General features: G+C 44.6%; 1 protein-coding gene across 1 annotated transcript; it reads right to left on the minus strand.

Moving 5' to 3' along the window:
• Nucleotides 1–264: 264 nt before the first annotated feature.
• LOC120049323 (serine-threonine kinase receptor-associated protein-like) lies at nucleotides 265–9,432 on the minus strand. The gene is made up of 9 exons (XM_038995572.1): nucleotides 8,923–9,432; nucleotides 8,516–8,651; nucleotides 6,599–6,680; nucleotides 6,324–6,396; nucleotides 6,139–6,238; nucleotides 5,661–5,798; nucleotides 5,060–5,196; nucleotides 3,134–3,283; nucleotides 265–990 (listed from the first exon to the last, which is right to left on the minus strand). Exons 1-9 carry the CDS (start codon nucleotides 9,032–9,034, stop codon nucleotides 923–925), a joined length of 996 nt encoding a protein of 331 aa, XP_038851500.1. The 5' UTR covers nucleotides 9,035–9,432; the 3' UTR covers nucleotides 265–922.
• Between the last annotated feature and the right edge of the window lie 11,352 nt (nucleotides 9,433–20,784).

Genomic DNA, 20,784 nt, shown 5'->3' on the forward strand with positions numbered 1-20,784 from the left:
GAACCACTGCCCTGTGAAAGCAGACACTATTGGACAAGAGCAGTAACATCGGGCTTTGCCATTGGTAGAGAGTACGTGCCCAGTTTAGGCGTTCATGAGCTACCGAAATAAATATATATTTCTATTTTCCCTCTATTTACATTTTAAACGTATGTGAGTCAAACCATTTGACAATACACTGCAAAGCACTATCCTTTAATTTATATAAGAATTTGTCTTGCTGCCACAAAAAGCTTTGTTTTGTGCATTAAAAAAATGAATGTATGTATGATGTATCTCTTTATTTAATTACATAACTGCAAAGTTGCAACCAAGGACAAAAATACAAAGCAAACAACTTAAGTAATTTTACTCTCTGGCCTGTTAGAACGGTACACCTATGGACAAAACACCACTTTTACGGGAATAAGATAATTTCTTTGAGAAAATTAACATAATTTCTCAAAGATAGCATCAGTTTCCCTCCCCATGTAACTATGTGTGTATTCCCTTATTGTAAAATGGAAAAGAAATCCCAGAGAACCAATTTGCCCCTGAAGTCAATACATTTAAAACAAAAATTGCTCATGGGGTCACAGTGTTGAACAGACAAACAGATCAGGGGGGACAGACTGAGCTGATCAGAGAGAAAGCAGGCAGCGATGAGCCTGATGCTCACAGGTCTACTACTTTCCTCTGGAGCCCAATCTCTGTGTGTGTGTGTGTTCTTCTAATTACCACTAGAACCCATTTTGTGTGTGTACATGTGTGTGTTGGGTCTGCCTGAACATGTGTGTAAATCGGGAGCTCAACTCCAGATCAGATCCTGGTGAAGAGGAGTGGCTCGGGTCCTTGCTGGGGCTTGGTGTTCTGAAGAGACTGGAACACCCTGCTCTTCTCCTCACCTCCTTCTGCTCTCCTTTATTTCATCTCCTCCCCCATCTCAGGCCTTGATCTCAGGAGCAGCAGGAGTGCAGTATATTGTGTCAGAGTTCTCGGACACCAGCTCCTCTGTTGAGGAAAATAACACTCAATGACATTTGCATGATTGATTCCATTTCGGTTTTAAGCGTCTTAACGAAGTCAGTACCCCTTCCGATAAGATATGGTGCATTCGGAAAGTATTCAGACCCATTGACTTTTTCCACATTTTGTTACGTACAGGGGTGGGCAATTCCAGTCCGAGGGCCTGATTGGTGTCACAATTTTGCCCCAGCTAACACACCTGACTCCAATAATCACCTAATCATGATCTTCAGTTTAGAATGCAATGTGATTATTCAGCTGTGTTTGCTAGGGATGGAGAAAAAGTGTGACACCAATCAGGCCTTTGAGGACTGGAGTTACCCACCCCTGCTTACAGCCTTATTCTAAAATTGATTAAATAAGAGTACAACCCCAAGAACACCATCCCAACCGTGAAGCATGGAGGTGGAAACATCATTCTTTGGGGATGCTTTTCTGCAAAGGGGACAGGACGACTGCACCGTATTGAGGGGAGGATGGATGGGGAAATGTATCGCGAGATCTTGGCCAACAACCTCCTTCCCTCAGTAAGAGCATTGAAGATGGGTCGTGGCTGGCTCTTCCAGCATGACAACGACCCGAAACACACAGCCAGGGCAACTAAGGAGTGGCTCCGTAAGAAGCATCTCAAGGTCCTGGAGTGGCCTAGCCAGTCTCCAGACCTGAACCCAATAGAAAATATTTGGAGGGAGCTGAAAGTCCGTATTGCCCAGCGACAGCCCCGAAACCTGAAGGATCTGGAGAAGGTCTGTATGGAGGAGTGGGCCAAAATCCCTGCTGCAGTGTGTGCAAACCTGGTCAAGAACTACAGGAAACGTATGATCTCTGTAATTGCAAACAAAGGTTTCTGTACCAAATATTAAGTTCTGCTTTTCTGATGTATCAAATACTTATGTCATGCAATAAAATGCAAATTAATTACTTAAAAATCATACCATGTGATTTTCTGGATTTTTGTTTTAGTTGAAGTGTACCTATGATAAAAATTACAGACCTCTACATGCTTTGTAAGTAGGAAAATCGGCAGTGTATCCAATACTTGTTCTCCCCACTGTATGTGTCAGAGGACCTGGCGACCGTGTCAGCATGCACTGTGCCCGACCCGCCACAGGAGTAGCTAGTGCGCGATAGGACAAGGACATGCCTGCCGGCCAAACCCTCCCCTAACCCGGACGATGCTGGGCCAATTGTGCGCCGCCCCATTGGTTTCCCGGTTGCGACAGAGCCTGGACTCGAGCCCAGAATCTCTAGTGGCACAGCTAGCACTGCGATGCAGTGCCTTAGACCACTGCACCACTCGGGAGGCAGAAATACCTGATTTACATAAGTATTCAGACCCTTTGCTATGAGACTCGAAATTGAGCTGCATCCTGTTTCCATTGATCATCCTTGAGCTGTTTCTACAACTTGGAGACCACCTGTGGTAAATTCAAGTGATTGGAAATGATTTAGAAAGGCACACACACCTGTCTATATAAGATCCCACAGTTGACAGTGCATTTCAGAGCAAAAACAAGCAATGAGGTCGAAGGATTGTCTGTAGAGCTCCAAGACAGGATTGTGTCGAGGCACAGATCTGGGGAAGGGTAACAAAACATTTCTGCAGCATTGAAGGTCCCCAAGAACAAAGTGGCCTCCATTATTCTTAAACGGAAGAAGTTTGGAACCACCAAGACTCTTCCTAGAGCTGGCTGCCCAGCCATATCAAGCAATCGGGGGAGAAGGGCCTTGGTCAGGGATGTTACCAAGAACCCGATGGTCACTCTGACAGAGCTCCTCTGTGGAGATGAGAGAACCTTCCAGAAGGACAACCATCTCTGCAGCACTCCACCAATCAGCCCTTTATGGTAGTGGCCAGACGGAAGCCACTCCTCAGTAAAAGGCACATGACAGCCCACTTGGAGTTTTCCAAAGGCACCTAAAGGACTCTCAGAACATGAGAAACAAGATTCTCTGGACTGATAAAACCAAGATTTGGCCTGAACGCAAAGCGCCACATCTGGAGGAAACCAGGCACCGGTCATCACCTTGCCAATACCATGCCATATTGCTTATACCTACCCAGTCATTTCAGATAAAGCTCCTAGGAACCCCTATTAATTATTTGGCATTAAGCATGAAAACTCACCAGGAAGGACACACTTCCACAGGCCATAGGTTTTGCCGACCGCAGTCTGCCACAGCCGGAGCGTACCATCCTCAGAGCCACTGGCATACAGCTCCCCGTCTGGACTGAACCGCACGCAGTGGACTGGCCCAAAGTGGCCCTTGTATGACTCTACAGGAGGAGCGGAAAGAGAGCCACAGCAGTGTTAAACATGACCCTAACCCTAAACATGTCCACACACAGGTTATAAAGCCATACATGTGAGGGAGCCACTTATGTCCAACAGTATACGGTCGATGTCAGTGAGTTGGTTAGGATTGAGTGAGCATTTTCTTATATACAGTGCATTCGGAAAGTATTCAGACCCCTTGACTTTTTCCACATTTTGTTACGTTACAACCTTATTCTAAAATGGATGACGTATTTTTTTCTCAATCAATCTACATGCAATACCCCATACTGACAAAGCAAAAACAGTTTTTTAGAACATTTAGCAAATTTATTTTAAAAAACATACTTTTTTTAACTTAAGTATTAAGACCCTTTGCTATGAGACTCGAAATTGAGCTCAGGTACATCCTGTTTCCATTGATCATCCATGAGATGTTTATACAACTTGATTGGAATCCACCTGTGGTAAATTCAATTGATTGGACATGATTTGGAAAGATACACACCTGTTTATATAAGATCCCACAGTTGACAGTGCATGTCAGAGCAAAAACCAAGCCATGATGTTGAAGGAATTATCCATAGAGTCTGTAGCATTGAAAGTCCCAAAGAATACAGTGGCCTCCATCATTCTTAAATGGAAGAAGTTTGGAACCACCAAGACTCTTCATAGAGCTGGCCTTGGTCAGGGATGTGACCAAAAACCTGATGGTCACTCTGACAGAGCTCCAGAGGTTCTCTGTGGAGATGGCAGAACCTTCCAGATTGACAACCATCTCTGCAGCACTCCACCAATCAGCCCTTTATGGTAGAGTGGCCAGACGGAAGCCACTCCTCAATAAAAGGCACATGACAGCCCACTTGGGGTTTGCAAAAAGGCACCTAAAGGACTAGCAGACCATGAGAAACAAGATTCTCTGGTCTGATGAAGCCAAGATTGAACTCTTTGGCCTGAATGCCAAGAATCACATCTGGAGAAAACTTGGCACCATCCCTACGGTGAAGCATGGTGGTGGCAGCATCATGCTGTGGGGATGTTTCTCAGCTGCAGGGACTGGGAGACTAGTCAGGATCGAGGGAAAGTTGAACGGAGCAAAGTACAGAGAGATCCTTTAACAAAAAACCTGCTCCAGAGCACTTAGGATCTCAGACTGAGCCGAAGGTTCACCATACAACAGGACAACAACCCTAAGCACACAGCCAATACAATGCAGGCGTGGCTTTGGGACAAGTCTCAATGTCCTTGAGTGGCCCAGCCAGAGCCCGGACTTGAACCCGATCGAACATCTCTGGAGACATGAAAATAGCTGTGCAGCGACGCTCCCCATCCAACCTGACAGAGCTCCTCAGAGGATCTGCAGAGAAGAATGGGAAAAACTCCCCAAATACAGGTGTGCTAAGCATGTAGCGTCATACCCAAGAAGACTCTAGGCTGTAATCACTGCCAAAGGTGCTTCAACAAAGTACTGAGTAAAGGGTATACTTATGTAAATGTATTATTTCCTTTTATACATTTGTAAAAAAAAAAAAAAAAAAAAAATGTAAAACCTGTTTTTGCTTTGTCATTATGGGGTATGGTGTGCAGATTGATGGGGGGGGGGGGGGGGGGGGGGGGGGGGGGGGGGGGGGGGGGGGGGGGGGAATATCATCGATTTTAGAATAAGGCTGTAACGTTACAAAATATGGGGAAAGTCAAGGGGTCTGAATACTTGCCAAATGCACTGTAAATTGGTGGGATTTTATTATAATTTTTTTGTAGTTTAAGCTGCTGCTTACCCAACTCCTCCTTGGTGCCGTAGTCAAATTTGTAGAGCTTGAAGTCATCTCCCCCGGCAACAAAGAACTCCTTATCTGGATGCAGCGAGGCAGAGTGAATGGAGGCAGGGGCATCCACAGTCTTGATCATGTCAAGGCTAGGTAGTGAGAAACACAAGTCAGTAAGTAAACACACACAGCTTTAGCACTAGCAATTACATTTACATTTACATTTAAGTCATTTAGCAGACGCTCTTATCCAGAGCGACTTACAAATTGGAAAGTTCATACATATTCATCCTGGTCCCCCCGTGGGAAATGAACCCACAACCCTGGCGTTGCAAGCGCCATGCTCTACCAACTGAGCCACACGGGACCAATTACAATCAAATATAAGATAAATCAAACTATAATGGATGTCATATACTGTATGCTATGACTGCCCCTGAGGAGTAGGTAGAAGTAGTCCCTAACCTATGATACAGGGTCAGATATTTTATCAGTCCCCTAATGGTTTAGGCTAGGTTTGGTGGTGGGAAAATCTTATCCTAGATGTGTGGTTAGTGACAACGTCTACCTCGAGCTATGCCTGAGGGCAATGCCTGAGTTTTGTGTATTGTACCTGAGGGCATTGTAGAACGCGATGGTCTTTCCATAGGTGATGACCAAAACCTCTCCGTCAGGTATGTACTCCATGCTGCTGACTGACATGTCGAAGGAGAGCTGCTTCACAACCTCAGTGGAATTCCTGTCCCACAGTCTACATAAGGGAATATAGAGCATATATAGAAACACATATTTTAGATCAATAGATACAGTACTTTATTGATTGAAAAGTCATCAAGAAATGACAGAAAAAATCTGAGAGTGATGGCCAGACTTATGACCATAGTATGTTTATGACTTTTCAATGTTGATAATCACACACTGCTCTCCTGTGTTCATAGTGTGCAGAGACTTTTTGCCGCAAGGGAAAATGACTGCAAAAGCTTCCAAATGTTCCCGATAGTATATAAGGTGTGTGGTCATCCTATCAGCCTTTTGCCATCATAATAATATCCATGACAAATGTCGAACCAGGTAGATCAAAGAGCACTGACCGTACGGTTTTGTCATCAGCGGCAGAGAGAATCTGTGTGTCGTTCTTACACCACAGGGCTTTCTTTATGGCAGATGTGTGCCCTGTAATCTCTTGCGGTTCTGAGGAAAACAAAACACAATACATATCTCGACACAACCAAACGTTGACACAAAAAATTAAACGAGGGCTTGCATTGGTACAAACCTGCTTCCGGTTTGTTGAGGTCGTAGATGCGTATTATCTTATCATTCCCTCCTGTTAACAGACAACTGCTATCCTGTCAGAGAGAAATGGAGGGGGAAGAGGTTGACTGAAATATCCAATATATGAAAGTCCTATAAGAAAGTCCCCAGAACAAAAAAGATATGCGAGACATGTAAACAGGTTTACACTGTCATGACAGAGAGAATTTAAGTCCTCAATCTCATACATTTGATACGTACAGTAAAACCCATATCAATTCCAAGTAACTGTAGTACCTGAGTAAAATTGACTGACTTGACAATGTGCTTGTGTGCCAGCGTGAGGACCTCATCTCCAGTCACGGCATCCCACACCTTCCTGAAGAGCAAAGAGAAAGTCATCATCAGTATAAAAAGGGAAAGGGGGATACCTCGTCAGTTGTACAACTGAATGCATTCAACTGAAATGTGTCTTCCGTATTTAACCCAACCCTTCTGAATCAAGAGAGGTACGGGGGGCTGCCTTAACATCCATGTCATTGGCGACCAGGGAACAGTTAGTTAACTGCCTTGCTCAGGGGCAGAGCAACAGATTTTTTTTACCTTGTCAGCTCGGGGATTCAATCCAGCAACCTTTCAGTTACTGACCCAACGCTCCTACCCACCAGGCTACATCAGCCAAGAAAAATAATACAGTAGCCTAATTACCACTTGCCAGACATTCTTTTGGTGTCACCAACCCTGTTGTTGAAATGACAAAGGTGTTGGCTAAAGCAGACAGACTAGCACCCAGGCTAGGAGAGTAATAAGCTAATGTCAGAAATCTTGGCGATCTCCCATTGAACAATATGAATAATTGAAGACTTTCCACTCATTCTGTTCTGAAGTACAGTAAAGGGTTATAGCCTGGTTCTATACTGTATGTGCCGTAGCCAACTCTTATAGAGCCCGCCAGCTTGTAGTCCTAAAAATCAGAAATTAGTTGGATTTCTACCTATGGTTCATTCACCATTCCTATGGGTGAAATTAATGGGGAAAATAATGGTGTTTTGGGATATACGCCAAAAATAAGGTCTGAGTTTAACACAGGCTTAGGAGATCTTATATGTTTTGTTCTATGAGATAATATCAGTCAGTTAACATGACCTTTATGAATTATGAAGCCTATGTGCTCAAAATAAGTCAGTTGCCAACAAGTCACTCACTTTCAGAGATATGGAACAACAACATTAGTCGCAAAATTACGCTATACTAGTCTGACAAAAAGCCAGTGAGCTTTGTAAGCTACCAGCTCAAACAAAAACACAAGAATGGTATATTGTTTTGCTCCAGGCTGTAACCACATCTCTTTCCAGGCTCTATCACAACCGGCCGTGATTGTGAGTCCCATAGGGCGGCGCACAATTGGCCCAGCGTCTTCCAGGTTAGGGTTTGGCCAGGGTAGGCCGTCATTGTAAATAAGAATTTATTCTTAACTGACTTGCCCAGTGAAATAAAGGTTAAATAAATAATAGGTTTTTTATCTTTTACATTACATATGGTTAGCTTTTTACTTGTTTTGATTACATAAATAGTTCCGAATTATCTCATAGAACAAAACGCATAAGATCTCCTAAGCCCTTGTTTACGACAGACCTTATTTTCGGAGTTAATCCCCCTAAAAACATTAATTTCCCCATAGGCATTGGCCAACGAGCCATAGCGAAGTTAGCCTCCATTATAGCCCTCAAACTCTAGTCAGCATTCTGCCTTCTCCCTACAGTTTTCAGCCATAAGCGGCGCACACGACTGGAGAGTTAATCTTATACACAGGTGTTCGGAGAATGCTAGATAGCCAATTAGTACAGTTGGTCGCTGCTTGTCTTCCATCGGTTTCCCATAAGCAAGTGCTGTAATATGGCCGTGTGGCAACACTAACCCTATCAAGGTGTATCAATTTAACCTTCTGTATTTTGAAAATTATTTCTCGCTGATATGAAAGGTCCTTATTCTTCCAAAACTGTACTGCAAGCGACGCGTGTTAATGTTCAGATTGAGCATGCTGCTCTTAACAAAACGCCTTCGTCCAATGACTCTTATGTGTAATGGAACTGAGAGTCATGATCAAGGAATAGCCTCCATTAGAGCCTACAAAAATAAACAATTACCATTGCTCTCTATATTGTTGTCATAACATTGTCATGGCCAGGCTATGTTGTAGGCCTAAATACATACGCAGTGAAATCTGCAGCAGCAGTGGCTGCCTTGGTGGCTTCATTATTTAGAGTGGCCCCCCAGACAGCACCCTTGTGACCCAGGAACGTTCCGATCCAGTCCCCTGTGTCTCCCTGGCGCAACATGGGTTTGCCATCTACAAGAAGGAACAATCATAAGTGGTTAGTACATTCACAAGTGGCTTTAGACAACTACAGTACCTGCAACTGTAGCACATACATAACTGAAAAAGTCTATGATGATAATTTCCTAAATATATGATTAAATTCCCCTCTCTATTCTGACTCCCACCTGAGAAAAAGGGGTAATATAACTTTGTTAACCTCTACTTTACATTCAATATTTTCTAAACAATGATCTATGGTTATCTACTTAAACAAGGACCGTATCTAGAAAATATATCTTACCTTTGCAGGCACTGATGAGAAAATACCCGTATGGGGTGATGCCACTGAAGGCTAGATCCACCACAGGTCTTGTGTGGCCAGAGCAGGTGAGTGGTGTCTGTCTCATTGCCATGCTCTCCTTTGTTTCAGACTGACGAGCTAGTAAACAATACAAAATGCAAAATAAAATCGCCAAAAGTTTGGAGCTAGTTAGTGAATATAAATGCCAGCTTGTAACTGGCTAGCTAATGTATGGAATGAGATTGCTAAAACTCTGGCTAGTGCTGAATAGCCTAACGTTAGCTTCCAATGGTACCAAAGTTAGCTTGACAAACATTAGCTAGCCAACGATTCTAGATAATTTGAGGATAACGCAACCACCGTTAACTAGATGTTATGAAAAAAAGAGAAGGAATTAAGCGAAGATGTTGATGTTTCTGTGAAGGCAAAGGGCTTCTCTCCCAGCTAGGAAATAGCGCGCTAATAGCTACAATATTGCAACTAACTAGCAACGTGCAGTTAGCGACCTTAGGTATTTAAAAAAAACATTGTAAATATAGAAATACTTCCGGTATCATGAAAGCTGAAGTCTTTTCTAAATAAAAGTCCCAGATCTAAATTAATGGTCAAGACTCAAGATCATTGGTGGTACAATGAAATAATCTATCATCAAGACTCTTATTTTAATGTGCTACATTGAATATGATAATATTGTACAATTTACAGAACTTTTGGGGGGACCTGTGGAAATTTAGAGCATCAGGCGTGTGATGGGTACAATTTGTGCAAAGAAAGCTCTTAGAGCTTTATGGTGTTGAAAATAACATGTAGGCTTGCCTTAGATGGTTTTGCACACAGATTGTACATGAAACAGAGGTAGAACGAAGGCTCTGGATTAAGGCCACCAGGGTTCTGGTCTAGAAGCACACTTTCCACCCGTGGTGGAAAAAATACCCAATTGAATAAAAGTAAAGATACAGTTGATGTCGGAAGTTTACATACAACTTAGCCAACTACATTTTAACTCTGTTTTTCACAATTCCTGACATTTAATCCATGTAAAAATTCCCTGTTTTAGGTCAGTTAGGATCACCACTTTATTTTAAGAATGTGAAATGTCAGAATAATAGTAGAGAGAATGATTTATTTCAGCTTTTATTTCTTTCATCACATTCCCAGTTCATCACACACATTGGTAGCATTGCCTTTAAATTGTTTAACTTGGGTCAAACGTTTTGGGTAGCCTTCCACAAGCTTCCCACAATAAATTGGGTAAATTTTGTCCCATTCCTCCTGACAGAGCTGGTGTAACTGAGTCAGGTTTGTAGGCCTCCTTGCTCGCACACGCTTTTTCAGTTATGCGCACAAATTTTCTATGGGATTGAGGTCAGGGCTTTGTGATGGCCACTCCAATACCTTGGCTTTGTTGTCCTTAAGCCATTTTGCCACAACTTTGGAAGTATGCTTGGGGTCATTGTCCATTTGGAAGACCCATTTGCGACCAAGCTTTAACTTCCTGACTGATGTCTTGAGATGTTTCTTCAATATATCCACGTAAATTTTCCAACCTCATGATGCCATCTATTTTGTAAAGTGCATCAGTCCCTCCTGCAGCAAAGCACCCCCACAACATGATGCTGCCACCCCAGTACTTCACGGTTGGGATGGTGTTCGTCGGCTTGCAAACCTCCCCCTTTTTCCTCCAAACATAACGGTGGTCATTATGGCCAAACAGTTCTATTTTTGTTTGATCAGACCAGAGGACATTTCTCCAAAAAGTACGATCTTTGTCCCCATGTGCAGTTGCAAACCGTAGTCTGGCTTTTTTATGTCGGTTTTGGAGCAGTGGCTTCTTCCTTGCTGAGCGGCCTTTCAAGTTATGTCGATATAGGACTCGTTTTACTGTGGATATAGATACTTTTGTACCTGTTTCCTCCAGCATCTTCACAAGATCCTTTGCTGTTGTTCTGGGATTGATTTGCACTTTTCGCACCAAAGTACGTTCATCTCTAGGAGACAGAACACATCTCCTTCCTGAGCGATATGACGGCTGCGTGGTCCCATGGTGTTTATACGTACTATTGTTTGTTAAGATAAATGTGCTACATTCAGGCATTTGGAAATTGCTCCCAAGGATGAACCAGACTTGTGGAGGTCTACAATCTTTTTTTCCAGAGGTCTTGGCTGATTTCTTTTGATTGTCCCATGATGTCAAGCAAAGAGGCACTGAGTTTGAAGGTAGACCTTGAAATACATCCACAGGTACACCTCCAATTGACTCAAATTATGTAAATTAGCCAATCAGAAGCTTCTAAAGCCATGACATCATTTTCTGGAATTGTCCAAGCTGTTTAAAGACACAGTCAACTCAGCGTACGTAAACTTCTGACCCACTGGAATTGTGATACAGTGAATTATAAGTGAAATAATCTGTCTGTAAACAATTGTTGGAAAAATTACTTGTGTCATGCACAAAGTAGATGTCCTCCTAACCGACTTGCCAAAACTATAGTTTGTTAACAAGAAATTTGTGGAGTGGTTGAAAAACAAGTTAATGACTCCAAGCTAAGTATATGTAAACTTCCGACTTCAACTGTACCTTAATAGAAAATTATTCAAGTCACCCAGTAAAATACTACTTGTAACGGTCGTTCTCCTCCGAAGAGGAGGAGTAGGGATTGGACCAAAGCGCAGCGTTGTTATATGACATGATGAATATTTATTAAGGAAAAAATGAATACGGAAAACACTCGGAAAATACAAAACAACAAAACGAACGTAGACAGACCTGAACTAGAGAACTTACATATACACGAAGAACGCATGAACAGGTACAGACTACACAAACGAACGAACAAACGAAACAGTCCCGTGTGGTGCACAGACACAAACACGGAAGACAACCACCCACAACAAACAATGTGAAACAACCTACCTATATATGGTTCTCAATCAGAGGAAAACATAAAACACCTGCCTCTGATTGAGAGCCATACAAGGTCAATTAAACCTGACACTTAACATAGAACAAACAACACAGACTGCCCACCCAGCTCACGTCCTGACCCACTAAACACAACTATACAAAAGGAAAACAAGGTCAGGAACGTGACACTACTTGAGTAAAAGTTCAAGTATTTGGTTTTAAATATACTTAAGTATCAAAAGTAAAAGAAAAAATATAAATAATTTCTCATTCCTTATATTAAGTACATTTACAGATAGCCAGGGGCATGCTCCAACACTCAGACATCATGTGTTTAGTGAGTCCGTCAGATCAGAGGCAGTAGGGATGACCAGGTATGTTCCCTTGATAAGTGTGTGACCAGTTTCTTCTCCTGCTAAGCATTCAAAATGTAACCAGTACTTTTGGGTGTCAGGGAAAATGAATGGAGTAAAAAGTACATACTTTTGTTTAGGAATGTAGTGAAGTAAAAGTAAAAGTAGTCAAAAATATAAATCGTAAAGTACAGATACCCTAAAAAACTACTTAAGTAGTGCTTTCAAGTATTTTTACTCAAGTACTTTACACCACTGCTTTCCACTGTGCCCTAAAAAAGTACTTAAGTAGTACTTTCAAGTATTTCTACTCAAGTACTTTACACCACTGCTTTCCACTGTACCCAGAGGACAAATAAAATCTAATTTCATTTGTCACATGCTTCGTAAACAACAGGTGTAGACTAACAGTGAAATACTTACTTACGGGTCCTTTTCTAATAATGCAGAGTTAAAGATTATATATTTTTTTAAATAGAAATAGTGACACGAGGAATAAATACACAGCGAATAATGAGTACAAATAACATGGGTATATACAGGGAGTACCAGTACCAAGTCGATGAGCAAGGGTACAAGTTAATTGAGGTAGCTATGTACATATAGGTAGAAGTAAGGTGACTAGGCAACAGGATAGATAAGACAGTAGCCGCAGCATATGTGGTGAGTGTGAAAATGTGTGTGTGTGAGTGTGTGTGTGGCGTCAGTAAGCGTGTGTGTGTGTGTTGGGGTGTAAGTGTGTCAGTGTTTGGGTAGTCTAGTGTGTACAAGAGAGTTAGTGCAAAAAGGGTCAGTGCAGGCAGTCCGGGTAGCCATTTGATTAGCTATTTAGCAGTCTTGTTTAGAAGTCTTACGGCTTGGTAGTATAAGCTGTTCATGGTCCTGTTGTTTTCAGACTTGGTGCACTGGTACCGCTTGCCATGTGGTGGTAGAGAGAACATATGGCTTTGGCAATTTATTTGGCCTTCATCTGACATCGCCTGTTATAGAGGTCCAGGATTGCATGGAACTTGGCCCCAGTGATGTACTGGGCTGTACTCATCACCCTCTGTAGAGCTTTGCAGTTGGGTGCCTTGCAGTTGCCGTACCAAGCGGTGATGCAGGCAGTCACGGTGCTCTCAATGGTGCAGCTGTAGGACCTTTTGAGGATCTGAGGGCCCATGCCAAATCTTTTCAGCCTCCTGAGGGGGAAGAGGCGCTGTCGTGCCCTCTTCACAACTGGGTGGGTGTGTGTGGACCATATTCATTCCTTAGTGATGTGGACACCGAAGAACATTAAGCTCTCGACCCTCTCCACTGTAGCTCCAAAGAATGTGGATGGGGGCATGCTCGCCCCTCCATTTCCTGTAGTTCCCAATCAGCCTCTTTGTCTTGCTGGCGTTGAGGACACTTTCAGGATTGCAGTTTAACTATAGTCCGGCCCAGGAAGACAATTCCCAGAGACATGGAGAAGTCAAATTTGAAAATTCCTAATAAGACACTTTAATCATCACCTTTGTGCACAAAACACCCATTGAATTATTCAAATAATTGTTGCAGATGCCAATTTATTTTTTCATCCCTCACAGCCAAAGCTATTAAGGGGATAATTCACACAAATTACTAAATATCATATTGGGTTTCCTTCCCTGTAACCAGTCTATGGACAAAGTATGACATGCTTTCCCATTCAAGTCATGAGACCAATATTATAATTGTTTGTGCATCATGTTCAAATCATCTATAAGTGACTGTTGAGCTTCACAATACATTTGATATAGTTTTGGATGATTTGGACATGATGCGTAAAGAAATGCTAATATTGGTCCCATGACTTGGATGGGATTTGTGCGACAAATGCTAAAACGTTACCATGTGGAAATGGTGCCAGGGAAACTAACATACCGAGAACATACAAAAAAAGTTTACGTTTAGACTTTTTCTCCTTAAAAGGTTTGAGGCCCCCTCATGTCAAGCTTTGTTGTTAAAGGGATACTTCAGGATTGCGCTAGCGCTAGTTAACAACTTCCTTCAAACTGCAAGCAGTTAAAGGGCATTACCATTACTCATTACCAAAATCCCAAAGTATCTCTTGAAGGAAAAAACTGTTCGCTGCTGGTCGTCAATGCTCGATTCAAATAACACATATGTGACAAAGTGGATGATTTTAATGCATAGGACACTCAAGGACATTCAGAGACTTGTCCCAAAGCCACTCCCGTATTGTCTTGGCTGTGTACTTAGGATCGTTGTCCTGTTGGAAGGTGAACCTTCGCTCCCAGTCTGAGGTCCTGAGTGCTCTGGAGCAGGTTTTCATCAAGGATCTCTCTGTACTTTGCTCCGTTCATCTTTCCCTCGATCCTGACTAGTCTCCTGCCACCACCATGCTTTACCTTACGGATGGTGCCAGTTTCCTCCAGACTTGACGCTTGGCATTCAGGCCAAAGAGATCGATCTTGGTTTCATCAGACCAGAGAATCTTGTTTCTCATGGTCTGAGAGTCCTTTAGGTGCCTTTTGGCAAACTCCAAGTGGGCTGTCATGTGCCTTTTACTGAGGAGTTGCTTCCGTCTGGCCACTCTACAATAAAGGGCTGATTGATGGAGTGCTGCAGAGATGGTTGTCCTTCTAGAAGGTTCTCCCATCTCCACAGAGGAACTCAGGAGCTCTTTCAGAGTGACCACCAGGTTCTTGGTCACCTCCCTGAGCAAGGCCCTTCTCCCACGATTGCTCAGTTTGGCCGGGTGGCCTTGTTCTTGGGGACATTCAACGTTGCAGACATTTTTTTGGCACCTTTCCCCAGATCTGTGCCTCGACACAATGCTGTCTCGGCGCTCTACGGACAATTCCTTCAGCCTCATGTCTTGGTTTTTGCTCTCACATGCACTGTCAGATGTGGGACCTTATATACACAGGTGTGTGCCTTTCCATATCATGTCCAATCAATTGAATTTACCACAGGTGGACTCCAATCAAGTTGTAGAAACATCTCAAGGATGATTAATAGAAACAGGATGAACCTGAGCTCAATTTCGAGTCTCATAGCAAAAGGTCTGAATACTAATCAGTTTTAAATTTTTTATACATTTGCCAAAAATTCTAAAAAAAACTGTTTTTGCTTTGTCATTATGGGTTATTTTGTGTAGATTGATGAGGACATTTTTGGGGGGAATAAGGTTGTAACTTTAAAAAAATTGGAAACTGTATGTATGCCTAATAAACTTGATTAATAGCCAGCAGTGTGATTGTCTACAAGGCTGAAGAAAGATGCAGTACTATAAGAAAGATACATGTAGGCTATTTTAGTCTTAATTTTAAATATGTTGGCTGAATTTCCCTTAGCAACACACAAACACATTTCAAAGGAAAAACTTACATCTCAACTTCCGGACTTGTCTCAGTGCTGTTATGCTGTTTGTTGCTACTTGGCTAGCTGCCAAATTGTTTTTACTTTTATAAAATTTTACCAACGTCTTTTCCTTGCTCTACTTTTTTCATTCAAGTAAACTCAGCAAAAAAAGAAACATCCTCTCACTGTTAACTGTGTTTATTTTCAGCAAACTTAACATGTGTAAATATTAGTATGAACATAACAAGATTCAACAACTGAGACATAAACTGAACAAGTTCCACAGACATGTGACTAACAGAAATTGAATAAATGTGTTCCTGAACAAAGGGGGGGGGGGTCAAAATCAAAAGTAACAGTCAGTATCTGGTGTGGTCACCAGCTGCATTAAGTACTGCAGTGCATCTCCTCATGGACTGCACCAGATTTGCCAGTTCTTGCTGTGAGATGTTACCCCACTCTTCCACCAAGGCACCTGCAAGCTCCCGGACATTTCTGGGGGGAATGGCCCTAGCCCTCACCCTCCGATCCAACAGGTCCCAGACGTGCTCAATGGGATTGAGATCCGGGCTCTTTGCTGGCCATGGCAGAACACTGACATTCCTGTCTTGCAGGAAATCACGCACAGAACGAGCAGTATGGCTTGTGGCATTGTCATGCTGGAGGGTCATGTTAGGATGAGCCTGCAGGAAGAGTACTACATGAGGGAGGAGAATGTCTTCCCTGTAACGCACAACATTGAGATTGCCTGCAATGACAACAAGCTCAGTCCGATGATGCTGTGACACACCGCCTCAGACCATGACGGACCCTCCACCTCCAAATCGATCCCGCTCCAGAGTACAGGCCTTGGTGTAACGCTCATTCCTTCGACGTTAAACGCGAATCCGACCATCACCCCTGGTGAGACAAAACCCCGACTCGTCAGTGAAGAGCACTTTTTGTCAGTCTTGTCTGGTCCAGCGACGGTGTGGGTTTGTGCCCATAGGCGAAGTTGTTGCCGGTGATGTCTGGTGAGGACCTGCCTTACAACAGGCCTACAAGCCCTCAGTCCAGCCTCTCTCAGTCTATTACAGACAGTCTGAGCACTGATTTACATTTACATTTAAGTCATTTAGCAGACGCTCTTATCCAGAGCGACTTACAAATTGGTGCATTCACCTTATGACATCCAGTGGAACAGCCACTTTACAATAGTGCATCTAGATCTTTTAAGGGGGGGGGGGGGTCAGAAGGATAACTTTATCCTATCCTAGGTATTCCTTAAAGAGGTGGGGTTTCAGGTGTCTCCGGAAGGTGGTGATTGACTCCGCTGTCCTGGCGTCGTGAGGGAGTTTGTTCCACCATTGGGGTGCCAGAGCAGCGAACAGTTTTGACTGGGCTGAGCGGGAACTGTACTTCCTCAGTGGTAGGGAGGCGAGCAGGCCAGAGGTGGATGAACGCAGTGCCCTTGTTTGGGTGTAGGGCCTGATCAGAGCCTGAAGGTACTGAGGTGCCGTTCCCCTCACAGCTCCGTAGGCAAGCACCATGGTCTTGTAGCGGATGCGAGCTTCAACTGGAAGCCAGTGGAGAGAGCGGAGGAGCGGGGTGACGTGAGAGAACTTGGGAAGGTTGAACACCAGACGGGCTGCGGCGTTCTGGATGAGTTGTAGGGGTTTAATGGCACATGCAGGGAGCCCAGCCAACAGCGAGTTGCAGTAATCCAGACGGGAGATGACAAGTGCCTGGATTAGGACCTGCGCCGCTTCCTGTGTGAGGCAGGGTCGTACTCTGCGGATGTTGTAGAGCATGAACCTACAGGAACGGGCCACCGCCTTGATGTTAGTTGAGAACGACAGGGTGTTGTCCAGGATCACGCCAAGGTTCTTCGCGCTCTGGGAGGAGGACACAATGGAGTTGTCAACCGTGATGGCGAGATCATGGAACGGGCAGTCCTTCCCCGGGAGGAAGAGCAGCTCCGTCTTGCCGAGGTTCAGCTTGAGGTGGTGATCCGTCATCCACACTGATATGTCTGCCAGACATGCAGAGATGCGATTCGCCACCTGGTCATCAGAAGGGGGAAAGGAGAAGATTAATTGTGTGTCGTCTGCATAGCAATGATAGGAGAGACCATGTGAGGTTATGACAGAGCCAAGTGACTTGGTGTATAGCGAGAATAGGAGAGGGCCTAGAACAGAGCCCTGGGGGACACCAGTGGTGAGAGCACGTGGTGAGGAGACAGATTCTCGCCACGCCACCTGTCAGGTAGGACGCAATCCAAGCGTGGGCCGCGCCGGAGATGCCCAACTCGGAGAGGGTGGAGAGGAGGATCTGATGGTTCACAGTATCGAAGGCAGCCGATAGGTCTAGGAGGATGAGAGCAGAGGAGAGAGAGTTAGCTTTAGCAGTGCGGAGCGCCTCCGTGATACAGAGAAGAGCAGTCTCAGTTGAATGACTAGTCTTGAAACCTGACTGATTTGGATCAAGAAGGTCATTCTGAGAGAGATAGCAGGAGAGCTGGCCAAGGACGGCACGTTCGAGAGTTTTGGAGAGAAAAGAAAGAAGGGATACTGGTCTGTAGTTGTTGACATCGGAGGGATCGAGTGTAGGTTTTTTCAGAAGGGGTGCAACTCTCGCTCTCTTGAAGACGGAAGGGACGTAGCCAGCGGTCAAGGATGAGTTGATGAGCGAGGTGAGGTAAGGGAGAAGGTCTCCGGAAATGGTCTGGAGAAGAGAGGAGGGGATAGGGTCAAGCGGGCAGGTTGTTGGGCGGCCGGCCGTCACAAGACGCGAGATTTCATCTGGAGAGAGAGGGGAGAAAGAGGTCAGAGCACAGGGTAGGGCAGTGTGAGCAGAACCAGCTGTGTCGTTTGACTTAGCAAACGAGGATCGGATGTCGTCGACCTTCTTTTCAAAATGGTTGACGAAGTCATCTGCAGAGAGGGAGGAGGGGGGGGAGGGGAGGAGGATTCAGGAGGGAGGAGAAGGTGGCAAAGAGCTTCCTAGGGTTAGAGGCAGATGCTTGGAATTTAGAGTGGTAGAAAGTGGCTTTAGCAGCAGAGACAGAAGAGGAAAATGTAGAGAGGAGGGAGTGAAAGGATGCCAGGTCCGCAGGGAGGCGAGTTTTCCTCCATTTCCGCTCGGCTGCCCGGAGCCCTGTTCTGTGAGCTCGCAATGAGTCGTCGAGCCACGGAGCAGGAGGGGAGGACCGAGCCGGCCTGGAGGATAGGGGACATAGAGAGTTAAAGGATGCAGAAAGGGAGGAGAGGAGGGTTGAGGAGGCAGAATCAGGAGATAGGTTGGAGAAGGTTTGAGCAGAGGGAAGAGATGATAGGATGGAAGAGGAGAGAGTAGCGGGGGAGAGAGAGCGAAGGTTGGGACGGCGCGATACCATCCGAGTAGGGGCAGTGTGGGAAGTGTTGGATGAGAGCGAGAGGGAAAAGGATACAAGGTAGTGGTCGGAGACTTGGAGGGGAGTTGCAATGAGGTTAGTGGAAGAACAGCATCTAGTAAAGATGAGGTCAAGCGTATTGCCTGCCTTGTGAGTAGGGGGGGAAGGTGAGAGGGTGAGGTCAAAAGAGGAGAGGAGTGGAAAGAAGGAGGCAGAGAGGAATGAGTCAAAGGTAGACGTGGGGAGGTTAAAGTCACCCAGAACTGTGAGAGGTGAGCCGTCCTCAGGAAAGGAGCTTATCAAGACATCAAGACACTGATGGAGGGATTGTGTATTCCTGGTGTAACTCGGGCAGTTGTTGCCATCCTGTACCTGTCCCGCATCCTGTACCTGTCCCGTGATGTTCGGATGTACCGATCCTGTGCAGGTGTTGTTACACGTGGTCTGCCACTGCGAGGACGATCAGCTGTCCGTCCTATCTCCCTGTAGCGCTGTCTTAGGCATCTCACAGTACGGACATTGCAATTTATTGCCCTGGCCACATCTGCAGTCCTCATGCTTCCATGCAGCATGCCTAAGGCACGTTCGCGCAGATGAGCAGGGACCCTGGGCATCTTTCTTTTGGTGTTTTTCAGAGTCAGTAGAAAGGCCTATATAGTGTCCTAAGTTTTCATAATTGTGACCTTAATTGCCTACCGTCTGTAAGCTGTTAGTGTCTTAATGACCGTTCCACAGGTGCATGTTCATTAATTGTTTATGGTTCATTGAACAAGCATGGGAAACAGTGTTTAAACCCTTTACAATGAAGATCTGTGAAGTTATTTGGATTTTTACGAATTATCTTTGAAAGACAGGCTCCTGAAAAAGGGACGTTTCTTTTTTTGCTGAGTTTAGTAACATTAACACTATGCCATCTAATTGCAGTCGCTGTACTCATAATATACAGGAGAACTATCGCCTTATTGTGAGGAAGCCGTGTTGCAAGCACAGCTTCAGATGCAATCGTTAGGCAAGGGCAATTTTAAGTGTAGGAAAGGATGAAACAGCGTCTGTGCTACCAGTAAGTATAGATAGTAGTATAAATGTCCCCCCGCACAGTCCCCTCAGCCGGACAATTTTCTCAAGGTTTCTGGAAAGAAATGCTGTCGGCGTACTCAACCTTGTCGTTTATTCAGCCGACAGAAACTTTCAACCGGTTCTCCCCATTAAGCAATGAGTCGGCCAGAGGCCAAGCCTTCCCAGGTCTCTCCTCCACCCGTTACGGGGTTTGAGCCGCCGAAGCCTCCCACCATTAGCTCTGACAAATTGAAAACCCTAGTCATTGGCGACTCCATTACCCGCAATATTACACGTAAAAATAATCATACAGCGATCATACACTGTTTACCAGGGGGCAGGGCTACTGACAAAAAGGCTAATCTGACGATGGTGTTGGCTAAGGCTAGAACTGGCAAGTGTAGTGATATTGTTATCCACGTCGGCACCAAGAAGTTAGAATGAAACAGTCAGAGGTCACCAAACGCAACATAGCTTCAACGTGTAAATCAGCTAGAAAGATGTAGGCATCGAGTAATTGTCTCTGGCCCCATCCCAGTTAGGGGGAGTGATGAGCTCTACAGCAGTCTCACAACTCAATCGCTGGTTGAAAACTGTTTTCTGTCCCTCCCAAAAGATGATAGAATTTGTAGATAATTGGCCCTCTTTCTGGGACTCACCCACAAACAGGACCAAGTCTGGTCTGCTGAGGAGTGACGGACTCCATCCTAGCTGGAGGGGTGCTCTCATCTTATCTATGAACATAGACAGGGCTCTAACTCCTCTAGCTCCACAATGAGAGAGGGTGCAGGCCAGGCAGCAGGCTTTTAGCCAGCCTGCCAGTTTAGTTGAGTCTGCCACTAGCACAGTCA

The sequence above is a fragment of the Salvelinus namaycush genome, chromosome 6 (assembly GCF_016432855.1).
Source record: "Salvelinus namaycush isolate Seneca chromosome 6, SaNama_1.0, whole genome shotgun sequence".
Lineage (NCBI taxonomy): Eukaryota > Metazoa > Chordata > Actinopteri > Salmoniformes > Salmonidae > Salvelinus > Salvelinus namaycush.

Coding starts and splice junctions, on each gene's coding strand:
- LOC120049323 (XM_038995572.1), bottom strand. CDS start 9,034: ATGGCAATGAGACAGACACCACTCACCTGCTCTGGCCACACAAGACCT. Junction 6,681..8,515: donor GCTGCTGCAGATTTCACTGC/GTATGTATTTAG, acceptor TTTGCTCTTCAG/GAAGGTGTGGGATGCCGTGA. Junction 991..3,133: donor GTGGAAGTGTGTCCTTCCTG/GTGAGTTTTCAT, acceptor TTTCCTCAACAG/AGGAGCTGGTGTCCGAGAAC.